Source organism: Rhinopithecus roxellana, chromosome 6, assembly GCF_007565055.1.
Source record: "Rhinopithecus roxellana isolate Shanxi Qingling chromosome 6, ASM756505v1, whole genome shotgun sequence".
NCBI classification, from domain to species: Eukaryota; Metazoa; Chordata; class Mammalia; order Primates; family Cercopithecidae; genus Rhinopithecus; species Rhinopithecus roxellana.
Genome location: NC_044554.1, coordinates 108,446,548 through 108,473,954, shown reverse-complemented (window position 1 = coordinate 108,473,954; position 27,407 = coordinate 108,446,548). Strand labels below are relative to the sequence as shown.

The 27,407-nt window shown below is 43.9% G+C and overlaps 1 protein-coding gene, 1 long non-coding RNA gene and 2 pseudogenes across 3 annotated transcripts in view; 2 read left to right on the top strand and 2 right to left on the bottom strand.

The window, feature by feature from the left end:
* Window positions 1–10,408: 10,408 nt before the first annotated feature.
* Window positions 10,409–17,927, bottom strand: LOC115898304 (annotated as a pseudogene).
* LOC104675409 lies at window positions 12,932–15,046 on the top strand (annotated as a pseudogene).
* A 407-nt stretch (window positions 17,928–18,334) lies between the features above and the next one.
* LOC104675385 (GTPase IMAP family member 5) lies at window positions 18,335–25,041 on the bottom strand. Of its 2 annotated transcripts, XM_010379918.2 has the most exons (4): window positions 24,972–25,041; window positions 24,384–24,589; window positions 21,090–21,138; window positions 18,335–19,806 (listed from the first exon to the last, which is right to left on the bottom strand). In XM_010379918.2, the coding sequence occupies exons 2-4, from the start codon at window positions 24,423–24,425 to the stop codon at window positions 18,926–18,928; spliced, it is 972 nt and encodes a 323-aa protein (XP_010378220.1). In that variant the 5' UTR covers window positions 24,426–24,589; window positions 24,972–25,041; the 3' UTR covers window positions 18,335–18,925. The 2 variants fall into 2 exon arrangements, with proteins under 2 accessions (XP_010378220.1, XP_010378219.1); XM_010379917.2 differs by lacking the exon at window positions 24,972–25,041 and having other exon boundaries at window positions 24,384–24,741.
* LOC115898305 overlaps window positions 24,810–27,407 on the top strand; it is a 100,973-nt gene continuing 98,375 nt past the window's right edge. The window contains exon 1 of the long non-coding RNA XR_004058023.1: window positions 24,810–25,565. This is a non-coding gene — a long non-coding RNA (uncharacterized LOC115898305). The remainder of the gene's footprint in view (window positions 25,566–27,407) is intronic.

Sequence of the window (27,407 nt, the reverse complement as noted above, 5' to 3'; positions counted from 1 at the left end):
AGTGCCGCAATAAACATATGTGAGCATGTGTCTTTATAGCAGCATGATTTATAATCCTTTGGGTATATACCCAGTAATGTGATGGCTGGGTCGTATGGTATTTCTAGTTCTAGATCCTTGAGGAATCACCATACTGTTTTCCACAATGGTTGAACTAGTTTACAGTCCCACCAACAGTGTAAAAGTGTTCCTATTTCTCCACATCCTCTGCAGCACCTGTTGTTTCCTGATTTTTTAATGATTGCCATTCTGACTGGTGTGAGATGGTATCTCATTGTGGTTTTGATTTGCATTTCTCTGATGGCCAGTGGTGACGAGCATTTTTTCATGTGTCTGTTGACTGTATAAATGTCTTCTTTTGAGAAGTGTCTGTTCATATCCTTTGCCCAATTTTTGATGGGGTTGTTTGTTTTCTTTGTGTAAATTTGTTTGAGTTCTTTTTCTTCATCATTCAGCTTGATAAAGCTTCTTTTTTTTTTTTTTTTAACAAGAGTATAGCTATTCCAGCTTTCTTTCGGATATTGTTTGATGGTATACATTTTTAACATTCTTTTATTTATAACATATATGTGCCTTTATTTTTAAAGTGAGTTTTTCTTAAGGCAGCATATACATAGGTCTTGATTTTTAATCATATCTGAAAATTTCTGTCTTTTAATTGGTATATTTTGATCATTCACCTTTAGTGTGGTTATTATATAACTGAATTAAAATCTACCATTTTCTTAGTATTTAATCCATCTGTCCTTTATTTTTTCCTGCCTTCTCTTGAGGCAATTGAGCACTTACTGGAATTATGATTCTATTTCATCTCCTTTATTGACTTATTATTTGTTCACCGCTTTAAAAAGTTTAGTCCTTGGTACAGGAGTTATATGTTTTTAATTAATTACAGTGTATCATTAAATAATATTGTATGTATTCACAGATAGTTTAAGTCTTCAAATTATCATAGTCCCACTTCTCTGCTATTACATATATTATACATATTACATATAATTATTAGCCTACATATCTCTATATTATTAGATACTAATATCTATATTCTATCTATCTATCTATCTATCTATATCTATCTATCTATCTATCTATCTATCTATCTATCTATCTATCTATCTATCTATCCGTCCATCTTGGGAATTAACTGAGAGATATAGATAAGCCAAAGGCAGGCTTAAAACAAAACAAGGGCTGGTTACGGTGGCTCATGTCTGTAATCCCAGCACTTTGGGAAGCTGAGGTGGGCAGATCACGAGGTTGGGAGATCGAGATCATCCGGGTCAACATGGTGAAACCCCGTCTCTACTAAAAATACAAAATTAGCCAGGTGTGGTGGCACCTACCTGTAATCCCAGCTACTTGGGAGGCTGAGGCAGGAGAATCGCTTGAACCTGGGAGGCGGAGGTTGCAGTGAGCCGAGATCGTGCCACTGCACTCCAGCCTAGTGACAGAGCCAGATTCTGTCTCAAAAACAAAACAACAAACAAACAAGCAAACAAAAAGTAGCTAGATAGAGAAAACATTTTTAGGTGAATCATGAAAAATAAAAGCATTTATTATGAACCATAAAAGTCATACAGAGTAACAGCATAAAAGATGATCTACATCTTATGTTAACATAAGGCTTTTATTTTTATATAAGACTCACTTCACACCTTCATATTATTCATATAATTTTAATCTAATGACAACTTAGTTATCTTGGCTGTCTCTCCAATGTATTGTATAATAAGTTCTTATAGGGTAGGGAGTTTACCGTATGCAAGTGACTCTTGTTCTTCTCTCCTACCCCTTTCCTCCCTGTTCTCCTCTCCCCCTCTTTCCCACTCTCTTCTCTTTTTATCCCTTCTCACCTCCTTTCTCCCTATCCTACATTCTCTCACTCCCTCTTTCCTCATCTTATCTTTTTAAATCTCCCCGTTTTTAAAATTATTAGGTTTTATTTTAAAGAGCAGTTTTAAGTTTACAGAAAAATGGGAATGATAAATACTGGGAGTTCCCCTATACTCCTCACCGTCTGCCCCAACAATTCCCCCTATTAGTAACATCTTGCCTTAGTGGGGTACATTTGTTGTAATTGATGAGCCAATATTGATAAATTATTATTAATTAAAGTCCATAGTTTACATTAAAATTCAGCCTTGGTGTTGTGTATTCTATGGGCTTTGATGAATGTGTAGTGACATGTATCTACCATTACAGTATCATACAGAATAATTTCACTACCCTAAAAATTCCCTATATTCCACCTATCCATCTCTCCCTCCATCCCCTGGAACTGCCAGCAACCACTGATTGGTTTACTGTCTCCGTCATTTTGTCTCTTACAGAATGCCATATAGCTGGAATCATACAGTATATAGCCTTTTCAGATTGACTTAGTTCACTTAGCAATATGCATTTAAGTTTTCTTTATGCTTTCTCAAGACTTGTTAGCTCAGTTGCTTTTTGATTGAATAAGATTCCATGGTCTAGATGTGCCACACTTTAGCCATACACCTATTGAAAGACATCTTGGTTGTTTCTAAGTTTTCACAATTATGAATAAAGCTGCTATAAACCTTAGAGGGCAGATTTTTGTGTGGACATAAGTAATGTATTTTTAAATAATGGGATGAGAAAGGAGAGCTTTCTAAGAATGACAGTACCATAAAGAAAACATTTGTTTAAATTTCCAGACAGCAAGAAACTCACATTGCAAACTTAAGAGACAAACAGCAGGGGGTGGTATTTGCAAAATATGTGACCATAGTTGACAGTTCTATTTTACTCAGTACACTGTGAACTTAAAGGAGACAAGATTCTCAAACTCTTTGACTATTTTATTATATTTTATTTTATTACCTGCATGTCTGTGGTAGGAGAGAGACATACCAGTGATTCTCTTTAGATTTGTCCAAAACATCTTATAAGAATTTAGACCTGTTAGGAATTACCAGATTTCTATTTACATCTCACTGTTAGGAAAACACATTTTGAAATGAAACCACCATAATTCTACAGACTTTTAGAGAGGAAAAGTTATAACTATTATTATATGAAAAGTTAACTTTACAATATTAATATGAGAGAATATTTTGGAAGTCAAATGCAGCTTTCATTGTAAAGTGCGAATTGTATATGTTATCTGCGTTAGAACCACCCTCCTCTCCAAACTAAATCAAAGAATCAAGAGTTACCCGTATCTCACTCTCTCACTTATAATTTCTTTAAAAACTGAATCCATCTAAATGCAAATGTGCAAGTAACTGATCAAGCTCTGCTTCATTCACCTGAGAAAGTTCCCAGAGAGGAGCTCCATGCCCTCCCACTCCCACCACCACAACACAGAAGCTTCCAGCATGACCAGGGCCACCCTCTTCCCTTCTCCCAAGCCCCTTGTTAAGTGCTTGTCACTTTGGCTAAATCACATCATGAATGGGGTTAGATGTCTTCCTGGTCCCTGTGGAAATGAAATCCTCCTGGGTGGGGAAATCTCCTAAGCCTGGCCCCCCGCGTCAGGTCAGAGCACAGGTAACATGAGGGCAGGGCATTTGGCAGAAGTAAGAGGGAGCCATAGAATGTTTCAAGCAAGATGCCTGCTCCTTGTGCAGTGGAACACGGAGAGCGCCCTTGGGTTCAGTCCTCACTGCCATCTAGAATTCAATACAGGAAACTCTCTCGGCCAGGCTCACGCCTATAATTCCAGCACTTTGGGAGGCTGAAGCAGGTGTATCACTTGAGCTCAGGAGTTCAAGACTAGCTTGGGCAACATAGGGAGACCCCATTTCTTAAAAAAATAAACAAAAATAAGAAATTATCTTTATGGCGCACTGCAGATGGTGACTGGGAGATGTGTATATGTTCAGCCTGGGCCAGTAACAGGCAACTGTTGGCCAGCCCTGGGATGCAGCCATACCCAGATGTTTAGTGGCTTTTCTGGGTATCAGTGCTCCTGCTAATTCTGGTAAAAAGTTTGTTTTGCATAAAAGCATCACAGAGGTGTGGTGGGAAAAGGAAGTAGAGCTGTTTTACGAACAGCTTCTTACCCTGGCTGTCTCTCAGGGCTTTGAGTCACCCACTGAGGGCGGCTTTGTACGGAAACCCACACACATTGTTATTTTCCTGTTCTCAGGGACATGGTCCCTTTCTCTCTAGCAGACCAAATTTGTGGCCAGGTTTATCATGTCTCATTGCTCTTGTATTTTTATAAAGGGCCTGTAAGCCAATGAGAGAGACTGCCTAGGAGAGGGAGGGTTGCTCTGAGGCCATCTGTAGACCTTGTAAGAAATTCCAGGACCTGGAAGGTGACAAGACTTGTTTTGTTTTCTTTCATTTTCTCTTCTCTCCCCCACCCCCACCCTCAGTTCTACTAGTAACAGTCTGTGCCAGGCTGGACAAGACACTTGATCTTTCTAAACCACAGTTTCTTTATTCCTGATTTAGGAGAAAAAATCATATACCCTAAAGTCCCAGGTATGTGCCAACTGAAAATATGACTGATACTATATTTTTAAGAACCTAAAATCTGGAATAGAATGAGCTCAGATGGTACCCCTATGGTGATACTAATGAGTTTATTTCTTGTGTTTGTGAAAGAGCATTTTCATATATGCACATAGTGGCTGCTGCACCCCCTATGTGGATACACATATGGCTTCCCCACAAATTGCAGGACAGGGAAAGATCACCTGAACATCCTTCCCCCACCCTGGTCTTCCCCAGAAGTTACGGGATAGTCTTTGAAGAACAGGCTGAAAATTCACCTTCTGATTTTAATCTTATTTTATTCCCATCGCCTTTTGTTGCTGATTATACCACTCAGCTTGATGGAAGTATTTTCCATTTTAAAGACTGGAGAAAGATTTCAGGAATAAGACTCAAGATGATCTGCAGTTATATATAGATACATAAAACTGTGTGTGTGTATATATATATATACAGTTACATTTATGCATATATTTTTCAAAGCAGTTTCAGGTTTACAGAACAATAGGAATGAAAAATACTGAGAGTTCCCCTATACTCCTCACCATTTGCCCCAATAATTTCCCCTATTACTAATATCTTGCCTTAATGAGGTGTTTTATATATATATATATATATATATATATATATATATATATATATATATAAAGAATTAGTTAAAACCCCGCTGTTAGCAAGAATGAAGTCATAGATGGCAAGGGCTTCATTACTAGGCAGTTACCCTGACTCATAACCCTCTAACTGGCAGATCCTCACAACTGCACTTTATGTTTTTCTAATCAGCATGCCATTTATCTTTTGGAAACTCCAGTGAGGGAAATAGAGAGAATATTATTGCTACTTTTGGCAAATGAGAGTAGGATAATCTGTCCAAGGTCAACCACTAGTTTCAGAGCATTTCACCGGTTTTCCAGTAGGCATCTCCACCTTCCCCTTCTCCACCATGCCCCTTATAGTGGAGGGAACCATTCTTTACTCTCATTAGCTCAGAGATGATGCTCTTTCCCAGTCTGAGGCACGAGCTGTTTCTTTCTTTCCTTCTTTTCCTCCTCCTCCTCCCTCCCTCCCTCCCTCCCTCCCTCCCTCCCTCCCTCCCTCCCTCCCTCCCTCCCTTCCTTCCTTCCTTCCTTCCTTCCTTCCTTCCTTCCTTCCTTCCTTTCTTCCTTTCTTTTTCTTTCTTTCTTTTTGAGACAGGGTCTCGCTCTGTCACCCAGGCTGGAGTGCAGTGGCGCGAGCTCGGCTCACTGCAAGCTCCACCTCCTGGGTTCACGCTGGGACTACAGGCGCCCGCCACAACGCCCAGCTAATTTTTTTTTTTTTTTGTATTTTTAGTAGAGACGGGGTTTCACCGTATTAGCCAAGATGGTCTCAATCTCCTGACCTCAAGCGATCAGCCTGCCTTGGCCTCCCAGGGCATTTTTGTTTTTATTAAAAGAATAAAAGGTCCTATCCAAAATCAAGTATCATAACCATTAAGCACAGATGTATCTTTCTAACATTCCCTAAATTCTCAATGTTAATCACGTGATAGGGAAAAATGACCAAAATGCTCAATTTCTGCAATAATGTCACCTATATGACTCACTGCAACCTTGGCCTCCTGGGCTCAAGTGATCCTCCTATGTCAGCCTCCTGAGTAGCTGCGACTATAGGCATGCACCACTGTGCCAGGTTAATTTTTGTTTTGTTTTATGCTTTGGTAGAGATGGGATTTTGCCACTGTGGCCCAGGTGATCCTCCAGTCTCGGCCTCCTTCCCAAAGTGGTGGGATTACAGGCATTAGCCACCGTGCCTGAACAGGTTAAACTGGTAAAACCATATTCCATGGGTGAGGCATTTAATACCATTTTAAAATGAATTAATGGAAGGATTGATGGATATAAGATGAGTGAGGTGAGTTGATGGCCAACCCAGAATAGGCATTTTTTTTGGAGGGGGACAATGATAGTGCCATCCAGAGGGCTGGTGTGGCACTTGGGTGGGGTTCTCTGTAGTGGTGGTTTGGGCTAGAGGGACAGCACTGTGACTGGAGAGGAAAAACCCCTCAATAAAATAATTGAGGAAAATGAGAACAATCCTGATGCTTCTGAGAAGCCCCCTTTTCACTTCTTTTTCTGTTCAGGCTGGATTCTGAGAGAGCAGCAATTTCAGGTTCTCGTTCTTGGAGGAAATGGCCCGCCACCAACCTCTTGGCCAAACACAGCACGTGAATAGCCCTGCTGCACACAGTCCTGGAGGGCTGACCCCTCTCAGCACACAGGGGCAGCTGCAGATTCAGGCCCTACAGGCACTCAGTTGGCCGTAGGCAAACGTGAAAAACCTGCCTCTCCCTTTGATATCCTTTCACCCCCTCAGTCTCGGGTGCAGACTTGGCCTCATGTCACTGCTGCTTTAGGAAATTCTGGAAATCTTAGTTTCCTGGTGGTTAAAAGGGGTAGATGGTATTACAAGATTGCCAGGTCCCTGGCCTCCCCAAGTGTAGGAATATCCACTTCCAAGTCCACCCGCCCCTCTGCGGCTCTTTCAGCGTTGCCTTATCTTCCCCTCGCACACCTCTCCAGGCACCTACCTGGTACCACCGGTTTTCCTCTGATGCTCAGAAGCCCCTCCTTACCAGCCCTCTGTGGAGACCCACATTCAAGACCATCCAGAGAATCATCCAAGCACATGAGAAAACAGAGAGTCTTGAGTTTAAAACCGTCAGCATTGCAAACAAGATGGCTTAAAAAAATTGTTGGTTTTCCCATTTGCTATCCCCCTTATGCAATCACATCTTTTTTTTTGACAGTACGGATTTTATTAAATATTATTCATCAAACCTGAGAAGTTTTCTACCATTACTTTTCAAGATATTTTCTCCCTTCTCTTTGTCCTCCTCTTCTGGGATTCCTATTTGATATATGTTGGTACACTTGATGTTCTCCCACAGGTCTCTGAGATTCTATATATTTATTTTAATCCTTTTTTCCTTTTAAAAAATTTTATTTATTTATTTATTTATTTATTTTCTTTATAAGTGGTAGTTTATTTACAAGTTTTTTTAATACTTTATGTTCTAGGGTACATGTGCACAATATTTGTTACATATGTATACATGTGCCATGTTGGTGTGCTGAACCCACTAACTCGTCATTTACATCAGGCATATCTCTTAATGCTATCTCTCCCCCCACCCCACAACAGGTGTGTGATGTTCTCCTTCCTGTGTCCAAGTGATCTCATTGTTCAGTTCCCACCTATGAGTAAGAATATGTGGTGTTTGGTTTTCTGTTCTTGTGAAAGTTTGCTAAGAATGATGGTTTCCAGCTGCATCCATGTCCCTACAAAGGACATGAACTCATCCTTTTTTATGGCTGCATATTATTCCATGGTGTATATGTGCCACATTTTCTTAATCCAGTCTGTCACTGATGGACATTGAGTTGATTCCAAGTCTTTGCTATTGTGAATAGTGCCGCAATAAACATACGTGTGCACCTGTCTTTATAGCAGCATGATTTATAATCCTTTGGGTATATACCCAGTAATGGGATGGCTGGGTCAAATGGTATTTCTAGTTCTGGATCCTTGAGGAATTGCCACACTGTCTTCCACAATGGTTGAACTAGTTTACAGTCCCACCAACAGTGTAAAAGTGTTCCTATTTCTCCACATCCTCTCCAGCACCTGCTGCTACCTGACTTTTTAATGATTGCCATTCTAACTGGTGTGAGATGGTATCTCATTGTAGTTTTGATTTGCATTCCTCTGATGGCCAGTGATGATGAGCATTTTTTCATGTGTCTGTTGTCTGCATAAATGTCTTCTTTTGAGAAGTGTCTGTTTATATCCTTTGCCCACTTTTTGATGGGGTTGTTTGTTTTTTTCGTGTAAATTTGATTGAGTTCTTCGTAGGTTCTGGATATTAACCCTCTGTCAGATGAGTAGATTGCAAAAATTTTCTCCCATTCTGTAGGTTGCCTGTTTACTCTGATGGTAGTTTCTTTTGCTGTGCAGAAGCTCTGTAGTTTCATTAGATCCCATTTGTCAATTTTGGCTTTTGTTGCCATTACTTTTGGTGTTTTAGACATGAAGTCCTTGCCCATGCCTATATCCTGAAAGGTATTTCCTAGGTTTTCTTCTAGGGTTTTTATGGTTTTAGGTCTAACATTTAAGTCTCTAATCCATCTTGAATTAATTTTTGTATAAGTAGTAAGGATGGGATCCAGTTTCAGGTTTTTATTTATGGCTAGCCAGTTTTCCCAGCACCATTTATTATATAGGGAATCCTTTCCCCATTTCTTGTTTTTGTCAAGTTTGTCAAAGATGAGATGGTTGTAGATGTGTGGTGTTATTTCTGAGGGCTCTTTTTTGTTCCATTGGTCTATATCTCTGTTTTGGTCCCAGTACCATGCTGTTGTGGTTACTGTAGCCTTGTAGTGTAGTTTGCGGTCAGGTAGTGTGATGCCTCCAGCTTCATTCTTTTGGCTTAGGATTGTCTTGGCAATGAGGGGTCTTTTTTGGTTCCATATGAACTTCAAAGTAGCTTTTCCAATTCTGTGAAGAAAGTCATTGGTAGCTTAATAGGGATGATATTGAATCTATAAATTACCTTGGGCAGTATGGCCATTTTCACGATATTGATTTTCCTATCCATGAGCATGGGATGTTCTTCCATTTGTTTGTGTCCTCTTTTATTTCATTGAGTAGTGGTTTGTAGTTCTCCTTGAAGAGGCCCTCACATCCCTTGTAAGTTGCAAGCACATCTTTTGAAAAGGTCCACCCAAATATCATTCTTGAAAAGAAAATAATCTTCCTTGGAAAGATGAGGTTTTTGGTTTTTTTTTTTTTTTTTTTTTTTTTTTTTTTGAGACAGAGTCTCACTCTGTCACCCAGTCTGGAGTGCAGTATTGCAATCTTGGCTCACTGCAACCTCCACTTCCTGGGTTCCTGGGTTCAAGCAGTTCTCCAACCTCTGCCTCCTGAGTAGCTGGGATTATAGGCATGGACCACCACGCCTGGGTAATTTTTGTTATTTTTAGTAGAGAAAGCGTTTCACCATGTTGGCCAGGCTGGTCTTGAACTTGTGGTCTCAGGTGATCCATCTGCCTCGGCCTCTCAAAATGCTGGGATTACAGGGATGAGCCACCACGCCCAGCCAAAAAGATAGATTTATGTTCAGGTTTGCTCTTTCTCTGAGTATCATTAGAAATAATCAGCTTTGGCTATCGTCAGTTTTCTCCAGAGAAACAGAAACAACAGGATATATCTAGTAAGAGATTTATTTCTAGAAATTGGCTCATGGCATGTCCAAAATCTGTGGTACAGGTGGGCAGGCTGGACACTCAGCCAGGAGTAGACACTGCAGTCTTGAGGTGGAATTCCTTCTCTGGGAAATCGGTTATTGCCTTAAGACTTTCAACTGCCTGGGTGATTTCCCTCTATGTTACGGAAGGTAATCCTTACTTCGCATTAACCACATCTGCAAAATACTCTCATAGCAACACCTGGATTAGTGTTTGGTTAGACCATTGGGTACTATGGCCTCGCCAAGAGACACGTAAGAATGACCATACACTCAGTTTGAAGGGCCCTCTCACAGATTGCAGGATGACAGAAAGTGCTTTGGTTTCTATCTAAAACATCAGCACTTGCTTGGATGTAAAGGCAAGGCCTGAGTTGTGTCATCAGAGCTGTGCGTGGATAACTCTTATTTGAATTGTGTGTACTGTGGGATAGACTTTGCAACCAGATTAGATTAGCTTCCATGGGACCTGGCTAAAGAATAGAGAGATTCCGGGAGGCAGTACTGGTGTTAAAAATACCCTCAGGCTCAATCACAAAGAAATTACTAGGGAATTACCTCATAGAAAGTGAGTTTTGACATTTAGTACTTCCGTGAAAATGATTCCAAAATTATTTATTTATTAATTTATTTTCCCTGCTAAAGTAATCACTGGCCAATTTAACTGTGTCTGTGTTGGGGGGCAAGGAGCTAGATACCATCATATGTGGCATGATCCCAAGGAACATTAGAAAATCGATTTATTCCAAAAAGCATTTTTTATTTATAAAAACATTCTATTTGAAAATTTATTTTTGGAACCTATAAATGGTTAAATTCCAAAATAGTAGTAATACAGAATTTTTAACAATATTTTAATATTTCTTTTTACTCGAGCCCGCCTTTGTGTTTTCTTTCCATAAGCAAATACACTGGATTAAAGCAACAGTACTCTTATCTTCAAGTTCAGTGCCTGAGTTTCTTGAATACTATTTCCATTTAGAGTTTAGTAATTACTTAACTTCACATTATTCTGTCACAAATGAAAATCTATATATAATCCTACCTATATAGTAAAAATCATAAAACTATTATAAGCCAAGTCAACAGAATTTATAAAGTTAATATAAAACAATAACTATACGGATACACATGTGCATTGGTCCCTATTAGAACTATGCCAACATGACAAGCATTATTTAAAGAATGAGTTTTTTGGGCATAGAGAAGTGAGGGGTCACTGTCACCAAAAATTATTAGGAAGATTATAGGTAAAAAGAAATCAGCCTATGATTTTCACTAACTAAAGGAGGAAAAGGGAGCACGTCATCACAGCTGATGCAGTTAGGAAAATTCAGTTACCATTCTATCACAAACTGGTTGACTACTTCTAGAGCTCACAGTCAGGCTCTTCAGGCATTCTGTTACTCTCTCACTAAAAGTTTCCTTACACGGGACATAAAGCTACTTTTATGATAACAACAGAATATTACAATGCTGTTTAATCTGACAGTTAGCAAGCAATAGAAAAACAACTTGGAAATTGGGGGAGCCACACAGTCTCCCCCAATTTTGACAGGGGCCAAAATGAGTCATTAAGAAACGGTATTTGATCAACTCAAATGCTGATCAATGATAGATTGGAGAAAGAAAACGTGGTACATATACACCATGGATTACTATGCAGTCATAAAAAGGAATTAGATTATGTCCTTTGCAGGTATATGGATGAAGCTGGAAGCCATCATCCTCAGCAAACTAATGCAGGAACAGAAAACCAAACACCACATGTTCTCACTTACAAGTGGGAGCTGAATAATGAGAACACACAGACACAGGGAGGGAACTAACACACACTGGTGTCTGTCGGGGAGGGTGGGGTGGGAGGAGGAAGAGCATCAGGAAAAATAGCTAATGTATGCCAGGCTATTAGGTGGCATAGTGATGGGTTGATAGGTGAAGCAAACCACCATGGCACACATTTGCGCATGTAACAAACCTGCACATCCTGCACATGTAACCCAGAACTTAAAATAAAAAAAAAGAAACAGAAAAAACAGACAATATTCAAAGAGCACTGTAGTATCTAACGTGATTTATAAAACAAGAAATGTGAAGCAATTTTCAATGGAAAATGCCATAGTGTTTGAAAACTAGGAATGTTTTGGTGCTGATTTTCATCAAAGAGGTACACCAAGTCATTAAATTGGAACAAATTCCAAATTCACAATTACTTGCATCACCTCAGTTTACTAATCCAATAAATGAAAAAAAAAAAAAAGACAAATAAATAAAACAGCATTGTAGAGCCCAGCAGCTTTGTTTTTGGCTCCCTATGGATAAAATCTCCAGTTTGCCCATAGTTTTACCTAGAAATCCAGTTGTAGAATCAAATTGTGAATCCATTTCAGCTAATAATTTATTTTGGGTTTTAACTTCATGGCCTATTTCAATGGAAAAATATTTTATAGCAGTTACTTTGCTTCTCAGACTTTCAGTGAGTCTCTCGTTTTTTTCTACACAGGCACTATACCCACTATTAGCGTACCCATTGTTCCCAGAGTTGCCAGGAGGTACTCCTTCACCCAGGCCTGTATGCTCCATTCTGCTAGAGGAGAGAGGGAAAAGGTGGGCGCAGGAGGGTTGGGTGAGGGGGAAAGAGTTAGGGGTGACCTGGACTACATCTTCAGTACCAGGGCCCCGTGGAACACTAACTTCTTCCCCTAAAGCACCATGACATCAGTCCAAAAAGTATTTTTTCAATTGACCAGGCATAGGCTCTGCAATTCTGCAATTAGGGACTCACTCTTTAGCATTAATGCCTTGAGCCTGTTAAAAGGCAATGCACTGAAACTTTGCACACAGCAAGGTCCTCACGTTGCTTTGGAAAGGGTTGTATGGGTTTTTCATAGTAGCGAAGCCTGAGAAGTCATTCTTCTGTGGAGCCTGGGTGGATTTTCTACCTGAGCACTGGAAGTAGGAGGTAAGAGGTAGGAGGAAAGGTATGGTGGGAACAGTGCAAGGAGGTGAGGGAGCTTGATGAGAAGTGCCCCTGGGGTAGTGACTGGTCCAAGACTGAGGTAGGAATAGGGAAGCACCAATCCTCTGTAGCATAAGGCATTGATCTGAGCCCAACGAATCAGTTCTTCTCTCCAATTGCTGGATGTACATGCCCCTACTCCCCACCCCTAACCTGGACCCATGACAATCTCCTACTCTGTGGGTAAGCAACTCATTTTGGTGTGTCTGGGACTTTCCCAGTTCAGGCACTGAAAGTCCTTCAATCAGGGAATCCTCTCAGACCTGGGCCAACCAGGATGGTTGGTCACCCTTTGCACCACCATCACCATGGAAACGTAGGGGATAATTTCTTTTGTGAGTTTATCAAAGGGGGATGCTTTGCTGGGCACACTTTAGTTTGGGTATCAGCCCTGAGACCCTAAAAGTGGACAAGAACACATGACAGCCAGATGTTCAGTTGGAAATGACTGCTGACTTTTTTGATCTAGGTGGACAGCATCCATCAGCCTTCCCTGCCTTCCATTCACCGCCTCCCATTAGCTGGTGCTGGGAAACGCAGGCATGTGGTGCATTCTGGGGCTGCCTATATGTTAAATACAGGTGCTGGGAAACGCAGGCTTGTGGTGCATTTTGGGGCTGTCTGTATGTTCTTCAGCAGGAAGCCCAGGCTACTGCTGAGAATACCTGAAGTCAGCAGACCTGGGTGTTAGTCTCAGCTCATCCCCTAAATAATGTGTGACTTCAGCAGGGTTTTCTTTTCTTGCCTCAATTTCCTCATCTGTAAAATGTGATGCTTTGTGTTGGATATCACATCCGCCTCCAGTGTGAACAATCCATGTATGTTTTCCCCTCTAGGACAAAATAGAAGGGCTTCGAATGGGTGGAGCAGGTGCCTTCTGCACAGGCAAGAGAGCTGCACTTGGTAAAGCTCTTATAAAGGTCAAGGGTTGTAGACTCAGAACCGGGGGGCAAACTTCCCACCTGGCAGTGAAAGGCACAAGACTGTATTCACCAACAACAAAGAAAACACATTTACCCCCAGAAATACAGCATATTAAGCTCTTAATTGCCATCCTCTTTTCAGTGAGGACAAGATTTTCCAAATAAAACTCAGTGATCATGAAAAATAGAGATCAGCTAGGGATGGGAGAGGGAGAAAGCATGAGATGGACCATGCAGTGACCGAGAAAACGGCCTCCTGCCGGCCCCAGCCCAGGCCCTCAGGGTGGGAAGTGCATCGAGGGAAGGCCAGAAAGGGGCAGAGCTCAGCAGTCCCAATGGGGAAGAGCCCTGGAGCTCTGGCCAGCTGGGTAATCCCACAAACTGTGTGAGTCCCTCCATTCTCTGTATGTGGGCTCAGGGATGGGAGCGGAGCTGCGGAGTCCTCACTGACCCAGAGTGCCAGTGCCTCTGGACTGCCTTTGCCTTCTGTCTTTTGGTGCCTCCTCCTCAGAATGCAGTTTTTACACGCTCACTCTTCACCCACTCTCACAGGCTGAGGACAAGACAGGTTGGCTCCAGGATCACTGCTGCTGCTGATTCTCCTGGTGGGCAAAACAGGCTGAGGGAAAAGGGCCACAGGGAACAGCATCCTCGGCCAGCTCGTGTTTGAGTCCAAGCTGGGGGCCCAATCAGTAACCAGGACGTGCCAGGTGGAGACAGGAACATGGAACAGGAGGAAAGTCCTGGTGGTCGACACGCTCTCCATCTTTGAGTCAAAGGTCCAGACTCAAGAGCTATACAAGAACATTGGGGACTGCTACCTGCTCTCTGCCCCGGAGCCCCATGTGCTGCTTCTGGTGATCCAGCTGGGGCATTTCACTGCTTAGGACATGGTGGCAGTCAGGAGGGTGAAGGAGGTTTTTGGGGCAGGGGCCATGAGACATGTGGTCATCCTCTTCACCCACAAAGAGGTCTTAGGGGCCAGGCCCTAGATGACTATGTAGCAAACATGGACAACCACAGCCTGAAGGACCTGGTGCAGGAGTGTGTGAGGAGATACTACACCTTCCACAACTGGGCCGCCGTGGAGGAGCAGAGGCAGCAGCAGGCAGAGCTCCTGGCTGCGATCAAGAGGCTGGGGAGGGAGCGAGAGGGCTCCTTCCACAGCAACGACCTCTTCCTGGATGCCCAGCTGCTCCAGAGAGGCAGGCTGGGGCCTGCCAAGAAGACTACAGGCAGTACCTGGCCAGTGTGGAATGGCAGGTGGAGAAGCAGAGGTGAGAGCTGAGGGAGGATGAGAGTAACCGGCCATGCAAAGTGCTCCCCAGAGTTAAACAGCAGATGCTTTCTTAGGTTGTCATGTCTGCCTTTTTATTACATGTGGTTTGATTGTTCTTGCCATTTTAATGAACTTGTGTATCACTTGTGGACACTGAGCATTTTAGGTGATTTCTACAGCCTGCCTTTTTTCTTTCCCAGAGTTGTCATCTCTGTTTATGTGTCTACAGCCCTTTGCTTGCTTTTTACAGAATTTCACTCCCAATTTATCTTCCTTGCAACAGACATATCATCAATTTTCCATCTAGTGCTTTTAGATAAATAAAATATTGGCTGGGTGTGGTGGCTCACGCCTGCAATCCTAGCACTTTGGGAGGCCAAGGCGGGCAGATCACTTGAGGTCAGGAGTTCGATACCAACCTGGCCAACATGGTGAAACCCTGTCTCTACTAAAAATACAAAAATTAGCCGGAAAATCGCTTGAACCATGAGGTGAAGGTTGTAGTGAGCCGAGATTGAGCCACTGCACTCCAGCCTGGACAACAGAGTGAGACTCTGTCTCAGAAAAAAAAGAAAGAAAGAAAAATAAAAACTAGTTTTTTTTGTTTTGTTTTGTTTTTAACTTCTGAGTGTAAATCATAAACTGGCTGGGTATGGCCATGGAATATTTGGTGGCTTGCAGGAAGAAAGGTGCTTGGCTACGAGGCTCTGAGAATGTCTCACCCTGGGCCCTGCTTTCTGCATTCCTGATGTCAAGAGGAGAAATGTGCTATGAGACAAGCTGCTGGCAGAATTCCTTACTTTATTCGTAGATATGCTCAGATTTATTCACAGGCTGAAAAGATGATGCCCTGCCCCCACCTCAGAAAGCAAGGATGGCGAGGTCAATCTGCTGAACCAAGCAGGGGACCCTGGAGGTGTGGAGGAGGTTGGAGGACAAGGGGCTGGACTTGAGGGAAAGAGAGCAAGGGGTTGCAGTGGCTGGATGGGGCCTGCCTTGGGGAAAGCAAGGAGAGCAGCTGGGAAACGCAGGACCTGGGATGTCCTGGAGCAGGAGTTTTAAGGGCCAGAGAGCAGAAAACCTGGGCTCAGCAGACTATATGGTAGATGTTCCAGCTACTTATCTCAACTATGCTGCATAGACAAAGGCCACTATGGATGAGACTGTACGTGATGTGCAAGGCTTTGATCCCTAGAACTTCATGAGCACTGAACTCTGAATTTCATGCAATCTTCATGTGTGAAGATGAAATGTTATTTTTCTTCTGATTTCTTCAACCATTTGGAAATGTAAACACCCCTCTTAGCTCATAGCTGTACAAAACAGGTGGTGGGCCAGATTTAGGCTGAGGGCTGTCATCTGTTTCACTGATTTCCCATTGTTGGCCGGGCTGCACTGCAATGCCACATCGCTAACCCCAAACTCAGTAGCATCCGGGACAGTGACGTGTGATGCCCGTGGGAATTTGAGGAAAGGATGGTGGTCCCCATCTCAATGGCAGTAAAGAGAAGAAGGCAGACATGGGGCTCAAGTGTGGGCAGGTCGGGAATTCAGTGGAAACAGGTAATCAGATGAAGAGGAAGCCCCTGGTCTCTCCACCACACCTTCTTCTTTGTGTTCGGTAAGGAAGACCTGCAGCCGTCCTGGACAGGCCATGGCTGGATGGGCAAGTGACTACTCTGGGGTGCTCGGCTGTGATGCCCCTTAGCAGCATCCTTCAGCTCTGCTGCTGGCAATGAAGCTCCATGTCTGGTTCCATGGCATTGACTCCTGCATCCTCGAGCACAGAACTGATTCCAAACATGTGCAGGGAGTGTGTTGTGTGCCAGCTCCCTAAACCCTGGGAACCCTGAGTTCTCAGACTAAGGACCACCTCCTCAATGCAGTGTTCCCAAACCGCTCCAATGAGCTTGATTTAATGCAGTCCAGCTTCACAGACATTTATGATGTTAGACTGAGGGTCAGGGTCAATGCCTGGCACCAGGAGTGTAAGATAAAAAATAACAGGATTCTGCTTCCCAGGGGACTGTGGGGTGGAGGGATGAAAGCACATAAAAGTGGGGCTATAGGAGAAGGTTTCTTTTGGAAGCAATGTCAGCAAGAAGGAGACCACGGCAGGCTCGGCAGAGGCTTCCTAGACGGAGAGATGCTAAGCTGACGGAACATCCTTGCCTCTTGGGGGAAGTCACTGGATGCTGAGGGGCATGTGATTAAGGAATGGGATGGGAGTCAGCACACGGGAGGAGGGGTGCATGGGGGGCTGGGGCTGGGGCTGGGTGGGGATGGGGGGTCTGGGCCTCCTTCTCAGGATTCCAGAGTGCCTCCTGGAATCCTGGCCAGAGGCTTCTAAGCAGGTTGGTGTATCTTGGGAAGATCAGGTGGCAGCAAGTGGCAGCTGGGTTGTATGAGTATAAGCCTGGAGACAGGGATAACATTCAGAGGAAATCAGCACCTGCACTCCAGCAGTAGCAGTGGTGACGGACAGGACAGATTCGGGAGAGCTAAGGAGGTGCCCCGCGGTGTGGTCACTGATGACAACATCGGGAGGGAACTCACCTCTGTCCTGGGTGACTTTGAAATGTGGCTCCCTTCACTGTAGCAGCCCCGCAGAGGAGGAGTGGGCTGAGCTGAGGGAGGCAAAGACTGCACATAAGTGGTGACCTTGAAGCCTCCGGAAACTGGTCCAGTAGATGTTGTCTGGGCTCTCCCTCCCTCCAGGGAGGCACTCTTGATGGACATAGCCATGATCTTAAGAAAGCATTACAGAGCGGCGCTGCCAGAGTAGCCTCCTTCCAGTGTGGGGATGGCCCATTCCCGGGTCACCCGGTCCACACTCCCTCTACTAACAAGGAATCACTTTCATGGTGAGCAGGATTGCCTGGTACCCAGCCAACAGCCTGCCCACCACCCCAACCCTGTGGACATCAACTTCCAAAGAAATAGAGCTGGAGAGCTGATCCAAGGACATTTTACAGTGGAGAAGGAGAAAGGGTTTGGTTAACCTTTCTCATGTGTGAACGTTTGCCAAAGTGATTCCTTGCAGAGCACTGAAATGTGAGCTGTGTTTCTCTTGGGCCCCTGGCCAAACTGAGAAGAAAGCACAGAGAAAGCCCTGCATAGAGGGCACCCCATTTCCTTGACCCTTTCCTACTCCCATTCATCAATGCAATCCAACTGAAAGTGTTTTGCTTTACTCAGAGTTCAGGGAATGTCCACTATGTGGCAGGCACTTCAGTAGGAGCAGGAGGTTCTTCCTAATTTTAGGAACAAGAAAAGCCAACCCTGTTCCTTTATTCTGGATGCCACTTGCTCAAAGGAAGCAAGTGGACTGGGAAGTTCCAACAGATTGAAACGACAAAAGGGAATGTGGAGAAATTTTCATTACTTTGAATGTTTTAAAATGCAGGTAAAAGAGACCCGGAGCTCAAATAGCTTAAATAAGTAGGAAATTTATTGACTAACACAACTGGAAATGCAGAGATGGGGCAGGCTGCAGGGCTGGTGGCTCAGGGCTCAGGTGGCCCCAACTCTCTTTGCTGCTCTGAGGCACTGCCTTCAAACCTCAGGTTGGCAGCACAAAGCTGCTGACAGTCCCAGCGTCACACCCAGATCCCACAATGCCAGGGACAAAGATAGGTTCTCTCTAAGGAGAGATCTTCCATCCCCACCTCTGCAGACTTTTACTCACTTATCATGGACCTGCATGGGATCTCAGGCCCGTTCCTGAAGCAGTCATTGGCAGAGAGAGTGGGACAGTGTTTACAGCAGCCAGGCAGGCAGCCTTGGAGTGGAGGCACACAGCTCCAAGTCTATAAGGTAGAAGGGGAAATGGGAGCTGCACAGACAGCAAGCAGCGTGCTCCACAGACCATGAGGATCCGAGTCTGAATTGGTGATTATTAGAACAACGACTCCATGGGGTGATACGTTAGAAGTGCTCCAGGGTCCAGAGATTTAAATATAATGAAAGATGAACAGAAAAATAATTAAAAAAATTATGCTGCACCAAAAAAGAAAAACAAAAATCTCATAATGCAAAAGCATCAAGTGTTTGACTCTGAGGAGCGCCTTGTATGCCCAGTTACTCTCATTCTCCCTCAGCTCTTGCCTCTGCTTCTCCACCTGCCATTCCACCTTGGCCAGGTACTGCCTGTAGTCTTCCTGGCAGGTCCCAGCTCCAGCTCTTTGGAGCAGCTGGGCATCCAGGAAGAGGTCGTTGCTGTGGAAGGAGCCCTCTCGCTCTCTTCCCAGCCTCTCGATCACAGCCAGGAGCTCTGCCTGCTGCTGCCTCTGCTCTTTCCCAGAGCCCCGGTTGTTGAAGGCACAGTACCTCCTCTCGCACTCCTGCACCAGGTCTTTCAGGCTGCGGTTGTCCGTGTTTGCTACATAGTCATCCAGGGCCTGGCCCCCTAAGTCCTCTTTGTGGGTGAAGAGGATGACCACATGTCTCATGGCCCCTGCCCCAAAGACTTCCTTCACCTTCCTGATGGCCACTGTGTCCTGAGCAGTGAAACGCCCCAGCTGGATCACCAGAAGCAGCACGTGGGGCCCCGGGGCAGAGAGCAGGTAGCAGTCCCCAATGTTCTTGTACAACTCTTGGGTATCAGCCTTTGACTCAAAAATGGAGGGCGTGTCAACCACCAAGACTTTCCTCCCGTTCCATGTTCCTGTTTCTGCCTGGCACGTCCTGGTCACTGACTGGGCCCCCAGCTTGGACTCAAACACGCGCTGGCCAAGGATGCTGTTCCCTGTGGCGCTTTTCCCACAGCCTGTTTTGCCCACTAGGATAATCCTCAATGCCGCTGGTGTTGCAAACAAGTTATCTTCTGATCTACCTGTAGAAAAAGAAGTCTTGTGTCTTACTAAGTTAATGATCCTTAAGAATGTTAGGTCATTGTTCATGGTTATCTCATGAAAGCTATGAACCTCCTCCCCAGAATGACAGACATGTTTATGTGTGCATAAAAGTGTGCATACAACTGTAGGCGAATCTTGCATGTAAAAAGCCTCACTGGAAGCCCATGCTTGGATCCACAGCCAGGAGTCAGAACTGCTGCATTAAGGGGATGCATTAAGCACTTCATCTGGATTGTGGCAAATAGAGCTTTCCTGAAAGAAAATGGTCCTTGTGTTTTCCCCTGTGAGGTGTTTAGGCCAACTCCATGGAGAATTATTAGAAGGAGGGAGGGGATGAGTAGTTACAAGTGAGAAAATACAATTACTTCTCTTTCACCCACACATTTCCAGGCACACTTGTATAGACACACTCCACACATTCATTCAAGCCTTGAGGGTCAAGCAGGTCTCCACTGGCAGATCTATAATGACCCACTGCCGGGGGTCAGCTGCCTGTCCCTGGGTCTGTGCTCTCCGGGTAGGGAGTGAAATGTTTGAAATTGAGATGACGTAAGTTGTAGTTAATGTTAGGGCAACGTCTGGGAGATGACCCTAAGGTGGATGGCTCAAAAAGATAGAACATAACCTCAATAGAAGCATGTGTGTTGAAAAGCTAATCTATGTGGCTGATGGAAGGAAGCACATGAAATTATAGCAGAAGTGGTGTTGGAGACGGTGACACTGTGGCAGGAGCTAAAATCTTCAAGGCACAAAGAGGGGAGAACCTGCGGATTTCTGGAGCCCAAATGAATTCAAAGTGCACTTTAGGCTCTTAAAAATCTATTATTTTATTCCTCCCACTCTGGGTTGGTTCTTCCTTTTCTTAAGTTTTTCTGAGGTGTTTTGCAGCAAGCACAATGACTAAATCCCTATGGGGACCTTTTTTGTTGTTTTGTTTTGAGCTGTCAGCAGACAAAGAAAGAGAAAACATATTCACCCATTTGCTTCCAGACCCTTCAACTTATGACTTGGTTTCCTTTCCACATTTCCCACACACCTGGTGCAGGGAGAGCATCACACTATGGGGTGTGTGTGTGTGTGCGTGTGTGATTGTTTGATTAGGCACAAGAGGTATGGCGAGGTAAAAAATGATGGTTGCCTTTATCTTCTTCATTTAAAATGAATGGGTTTCTGCCACTGTGTTTTAGGGGAAGGTAAGTGGGGAGATAATTGTGATTCTCCCAAGCACCTGGGGCTCTTGAGAACTTCAAGACTTTCTTACCTTCAGCCATAGCTCCATATTTGCCCTTCTGAAATCCTTCCATTCTCTCCTGGAATAAAAACAGGAAAAGGATAAAAAGCAAATGTCCATATGGGAGCTGGTAGAGCCTGAGAGCACCTCAATTCAGATATCTAAGAATAATTATCTTCAGATGAGCCATTTCCATCACTAATTTTCTAACTCATATTTTACTTTGAAACATCTGTAAATAACTTTAAGCAAACCAGGTGATGTTAGGTTATGCTAAAATAGTGCACTATTGCTTCCCTCCCCTCAACTTAACAGAAAATCAGGAAATATTTGGGAGCAAATCAGTTGATTATCTCCCCCAACCAGAAAGGCATGAAATGAAGAAAACATTCTTCTATGAAACAAAGAGTGGGTGTTAAAAAAAATTGAAATTACACTAGGCAAACTTACCAGAATAGAGAAAAAAATTGCCTTGCTGTAAATAAGATTGGTTTATTTGAAGTAGTGGAAACTTCCAGTCCTAGAAAGTCTTTGTGTCAAGTGGGCATTCCAGTGGCAGAGAGGAAATTACAAGGTACTTTCCAATGGGAGGGTGGAAGTGGGGATCAGGGACACAAAGAACTGACGTGAGAGGAAATGGTGCAGGGGGACTGGTATGACCGCCTTCCCATCCTGACGGTTGGTGGAGAGGAGGTAGTGAGGTGATTGAAGAGAAAGAATCAACTTCAGGCCAAATTCAAGAACAACTCATTCCTGCTCTGGGTTTCCAGCACTGTGTCACAGCATTGGGGATGTATATCTTCCACCTGACTGGATATTGCCAAATATGACTCCCAGGGAGTCGTGCTAACTCCTATTTGCACCACCCATTTATAAGAAGTCCCCAAATCTCGACAGGCACTTGGTAATATTACACTTTTAATTTCCTGTCATCCTTATGGGCATAAATAAGGATGTCTTAATTGACTTAAACTTATATTTTACTGATTATCATTAAATTAAAAACAGTTTTCATGGTTTGCTATTTTGGTTATCTATAAACTTCCATTTTTAATAACTTCTGTGATTTCTATCTTTTCTACATTTTTCTATTCATTCAGTGGATTTTTTTGGCCTTCTTTAGGTCAATCAATCTATTTTTGCATTATCAGAATGTATTAAGACAGCTTCCTGCCTCTCTTCCTTTCTCTTCTTTCTCTTCTTCCTCCTTTCCTCTTCCCCCTCCCCTCCCTCCTTTCTTTCTTTTTCTTAAGCCCAGAGAAGAGTATTCTCTCTCCCATACCCTGTTCTTGTCTCTGGTAAATTATGCTTCTGGCTTTTGCTAAAACAGCACCAGTTCCCTGACATCCTCTCTACTTTAGATGACGTTTTCTGAGGTTTGGAATCAACAAAATGATGTGGTAAGGGTCAAGAGGACAGTGGTAATGATGTTGATTATGAACATCATAATTGTAATAAACCTCTGTGCAGACGTTTATAATTTTCAAATTTATTTCATCCTTCTTATTTTAATTGCTCTCTCAAATTCCCTGTGATGTGATCAAGACTGGTCTTAAAATTTCTATTAAAATGCAAGGAAACTGAGCATTAAATGATCTGCCAAAGGTCACATGTTTACAATGGAGCTAGCATCAGGAAATGGCTCCTTTTGCCTATGTATTGTCCTTGAGTCCATAGGCGGAAAAAGAGACTATTCCAAAAAAGTCAACAACCCTCTTGGAACATGTGTACAATGCTGCCACTCCCTGGTCAGGAGACAAATTAATTGGACAGCTAGAAGCCTACCCTAAAACCAACACACAGAATTTTATTGCAAAATCTTGAGTGCATTTCTTATAAAAGGTTATTCAAAAATAAAATTGTCGGTGGCAGGAATTTCTCTCAATTGGGGTCTTTCCTTTTAAAACAGCCAATTGCCTGTCACAAAAGCCAGTCAAACTCTGTTATGTTAGGCAACGAGCGGCAACAATAGCTCTCCCAATCCAATGTCTCTGAGTGGATCAGGCTGCATTGAGGAATATATTTTTTGGCAGATATTAACAAATAACAAAGTGTTCACAGGTGAGTCAGAAAGGATACTGATGGCAACGCTAAAATGAGTCATGGAGAAGATTATAAAATAACTGAATAAAGCGTGATGGACACATCGTAGGCTTGAGGGAAAGTGATACATGTTGGTCTACAGGGCAGACAAAAGTGGGGGAATTAAAAATGAAGGCAGATGTCTTCTCCAAAGGAAAAATTTTACCAGTAGTCCCACAAATGAGACCAAAGGTCATGAGAGATTGGAAGGCAGTGTGCAAGCAAGAAAGTAGCAGCCTCTGGCAAGCCGGTGGGAGGGTCTGCTCAGGGAAAAGGGTGAAGCAAATGAACAAAATGCATGTTCTGATTTGAAAACTGCATGAACCTGATTTTACCATGAGAAGAGCTTATTTCAGCAAATCACAAGAAAGCAGCCTCTTCCGTACTATTTTAGAAAAGATCAAACCACTTCTTGTCTTCTTTGTTCATAAGTATTTCCTTCACCCGTCTGCCCCAGCCCATATATTTCCAGGTATTGGAATGATGTGTTTTGCGGTTTGGTCACTGTGGTTCCACGGCATGTCTCTCACATCAAGTTTGGCTGACAAAGGGATTGTTCACAGGTGCCCCAAACATGAGCCTGTTTCCCTACAGTGCATCCTGCAGGGTGTCATAGGAAAAATGTGGGAAATCTAGGGGAGCATGGGGTAGTTTTCAGAAGTTGAAAGTCACAAGAAAAGGTCCACTCAGGGGTCTTGTTTGGAACATGAGGCTCCTGGGGTGGGAAAATATCCTACACTTGCCCTGGGGAGCCCTAAGAATCCATCCTCAGCTCCCAGGCTTGTCTGAGACATAGTGCGTGTCTGGCTGGTCTGGGACAGGAGAAATTAGGAGGGTAAAATTGAGAAGAATGCCCCAGCATGCTAGGGGAGATGGGGAAAGCCTATTACCCTCTGGGAGCTTCCGTTTTCCCATCTGTTCCACTGGTGAGAGGATCAGTTCAGACTTACTCCCTGAGAGTTTCATGGAGATCGACTTGGCTAAGTAATGGGCAATGGGGCAGCAAAGCCCGCTGCCTGGGACTGGGCTGTGAGTGGAGGCGCAGATTCTTTAGGCTGTGCTCCACCAGCTGTGCACCTGCTAATGCCCACAACCCTCACCACCATTGCCCCGTTTTACAGACCAGGGAACCCAGAAGTGAGGGGATCTGTGCAAGGTCACATCAGAAATGAACAGCTGTGACCAAACTGCGATCCTTCCAATTCCCCAAGTCTCTGTGAGCATAAACCCAGTTCTCCTTACCAGAAATGGCTGTTGTGCCCTGTCTTCCAGGGTGGCGGTCATTTAGGCTCTGGCCGGCTGGTCCTCTCTCAGGAAGGTGAAGTGACAGCAGAGAGAGCCCTGTACTGTGATCTGTGTGTGAGGAGGCTATTCACAGGGCTGAGGGAGGCTGAGTAGATACAGTTAAGGAGGAGCCACGTGCAGGGGCTGAAAGCTCCATGACTCAGCTGCAAAAAAAGAAAAGTAGAGATTATGGAGTGTGCCCCCCACACCCCTGCAGACTAGGACACCCTGGCATTGGCTGGAAACTGATTGGGAACAAGCCCCTGAAAACCAGCTGAATGCAGCGATGTGCTGCCTCCTTAACGGGCCACTTCCTGTCATGAGCCTGCCCTGGGACAGTGTGCCCCGTCCTATTTCCTTTTTACTTTTGACTGTTTCAAGCAAGCAGTATTTGGAAGAAGGAGATATGAAGGGAATTACAGACTCTCCCACTTCCAAGTTCAGAAAAGGCCCCTGGTGACTGGAAAGTTCTGGGCAGCAGCTGCTGCCCTCAGCACCCATCACTGGGGCACCTACTCCTCCCAGCACTCTTGGGCCCCTTCTCACAGGCTCTGCTTCTGGAAAGCTTCTGCTAACCAGGATCAGAAAGGCACTCTGGTCCACAGAGGACCAGAACAAGCCCTCGCAGGGTTTGACTTTTGGCTTGTGACTTACCCTGGCAAGCTGTCTGCCACGTGACGGAGCCCTCCCTGTGGGGACATTGTGGAGTCCACGTGTCAGTTTATCTGGTAAGGGTTGAAAGCAGGGTGATAGAACCTCTATTTTTCAACTGATTGGGAGAGCAGTGGACATAAAGCTGATTGCCATTTAAGGTTAGAGCAGTGGACATAAAGCAATTATGAGATGGAGAACACAATGGGACTTAGGCGGAGGGCCATCAGGGCCAAGAGAATCCCCACATCCCTCGCTGTTGACATTTGAAGTGGAGCTTACAGTCATATCATAACAATTGTCTAAGACTTGATGGGTAAAACAATTTTAAACAATCCCCTGCCAGCCCAGAAAACCTCTCCACAGAGGCGGAAGAGAAAGAAAACAATTTTATTGAACGTGCATTGAACCAGAATGTGATCTGGATCCCAGACAATCCAGGAAGAGATTGCAAAGACGGAGAGGGATGTCACCTGGTCATATAGCCAGGTAGGTGCCACCCATTACACATGTGTTCTCAAGCTAAACCGTAGCTAGTACTCAAGTAAGAGGACTTGACAGTACCCTTTGTCATACATAGTTCATCCTAAACTCACTCAGTAATCATCTGTGTTAGCTAATTGTCTTTTTCCAGAGGAAAAGGAAACTTCTCATATCCTCTATGGCAAGAGGAAGATTTGCAACTCATAAAGGTGCTGGCAGATCTCAGGCTCCTACCTAAGTTAAGTTAGGCTCCTAAATTAGGCCCCTGGTTTCCCACGGAGACTGGGAGGTGGGGACGCTACCTTCCTTGATGTTTGCGTTTCAAAGGGATGGCTTCCAGGTGCTCTGAAGACAGCCCTGGGCTGTCAAACAGCTTTTAAAAAGATTGCATTACAAAGGGTGGAGAAAGAATTCACACTTACAAGCTTTCTAAATAAAATACTCTAAGAAGGGAGGGGTAATTCTTTTCCACTTTATTTTTTCTCCAGAAAAGAGAATTAACGTTTTTTCCTTATATTTGACTTTTATTGGTCCTTACACTTTTAAATTCTTCAAGGACTTTCAAGCTAGTCAGCACTCATAATTTGTGTGAATTGAGCAGAGCAGGGCAGGAAGTGGGCTGTAATCTGACCAGGATTTCACCCTTATTAGATAGGGACCAGGTACTCCCCCAGCAACTGCCTGGAATCCCTCAAAAATTTCATGGACAGAGTTCACATCAAAATCTTATAAACAGTGAGGGGCACCGATGCTAACCATTCTTATCAATGTAGCAAATTCACTTCATTCTAGTGACATCTTCAAACTCTCTCTCTTCTTTCCTTGTGGTTTGAACTATTCGCAAACATTATATTTATCCACTTAACTGGGTGCTCTGGCACCCCAGCTAAGGACTGATTTTCCGCTTTGAATTCTGTTCTCTAAGTCTTATCTTTTTTTTCGCTAGTAGTTCCCAGGCTCCTCTTATGGCTCAAAGAGACCTCAGGGAGTCAATGATGAAATGTGTTAACTGGTTTCTATCAGTTTTCTGGATGAGATCGTGGGCTTTTTAGAGGTCAGGGACTGTCTTCAGGTCAGGATCTTGCTAGAACTTAGCCCTAAAAAGTGCTCAGAAATACTTGCCGAATAAATGAGTAAAACATATGACTTAAATGATCTAACTCTTCCCTCATGTCCCCCTTTGTAGTTACATTTAGTGCTAGTAGAATAATCTTAGGTAGCTACTTTCAGAAAGCAGGACTGTAGAAATTCATATATATCCAGATATGAAAGTATTTCCAAAACTAGACTCTGTGCCTTTTCCCACACCCTCTCTATTCCTCTGTTCAGATTTGCAAAACAAACAAACAAATAAACAAACAAACCCCCAGGAAACCTGGGACACCTAGGAAGTGGCCATTTTCCTTATCCTTCTGTTCGACACCAAATGCAATCCCTTTTCAGCCTGGACAGAGATAGTTCTCTACCAAACCTGACATAGTACAAAATGTGATGAATTGCTGAAAGCAGGTCTCTATCCATCCCCAGCCACCTCTGCTATCCCTGTTCTCGCTCTGCGATGCTCCCTGGTGCACAGAACTGGGCACGCTGAGCTGCAACTCATGTGCTCTAGTTATGTGATGAAGTTTCTGGAGTTCTGAGTGCAGTAGCCATCTCAGGGTAGATACCTGTAGGCTGCCCTGAGAATCAGCTTTATTAAGTTGAGGAGATGCCAAAGCTCCATCTCAGAGACATTTTGGGGAGCCACCTTCCCTATCAACTTGGAGTGATTCAAGGACCTCAGGGCTCACGCCTTGGACCTTCTGTTGAAATGGAAGATAGACAATTATTGCCTTCTGATGACGGAGG

What these genes read in the sequence shown, in the direction of transcription:
- LOC104675385 (XM_010379918.2), bottom strand. Translation starts at nt 24,425, where the DNA reads ATGACCGCCACCCTGGAAGACAGGGCACAACAGCCATTTCTG. An exon ending in GGGCACAACAGCCATTTCTG is followed by an intron (nt 21,139 to 24,383) that starts GTAAGGAGAACT and finishes TTTTTATTCCAG; the next exon opens with GAGAGAATGGAAGGATTTCA. An exon ending in ATATGGAGCTATGGCTGAAG is followed by an intron (nt 19,807 to 21,089) that starts GTAAGAAAGTCT and finishes CTTTTTCTACAG; the next exon opens with GTAGATCAGAAGATAACTTG.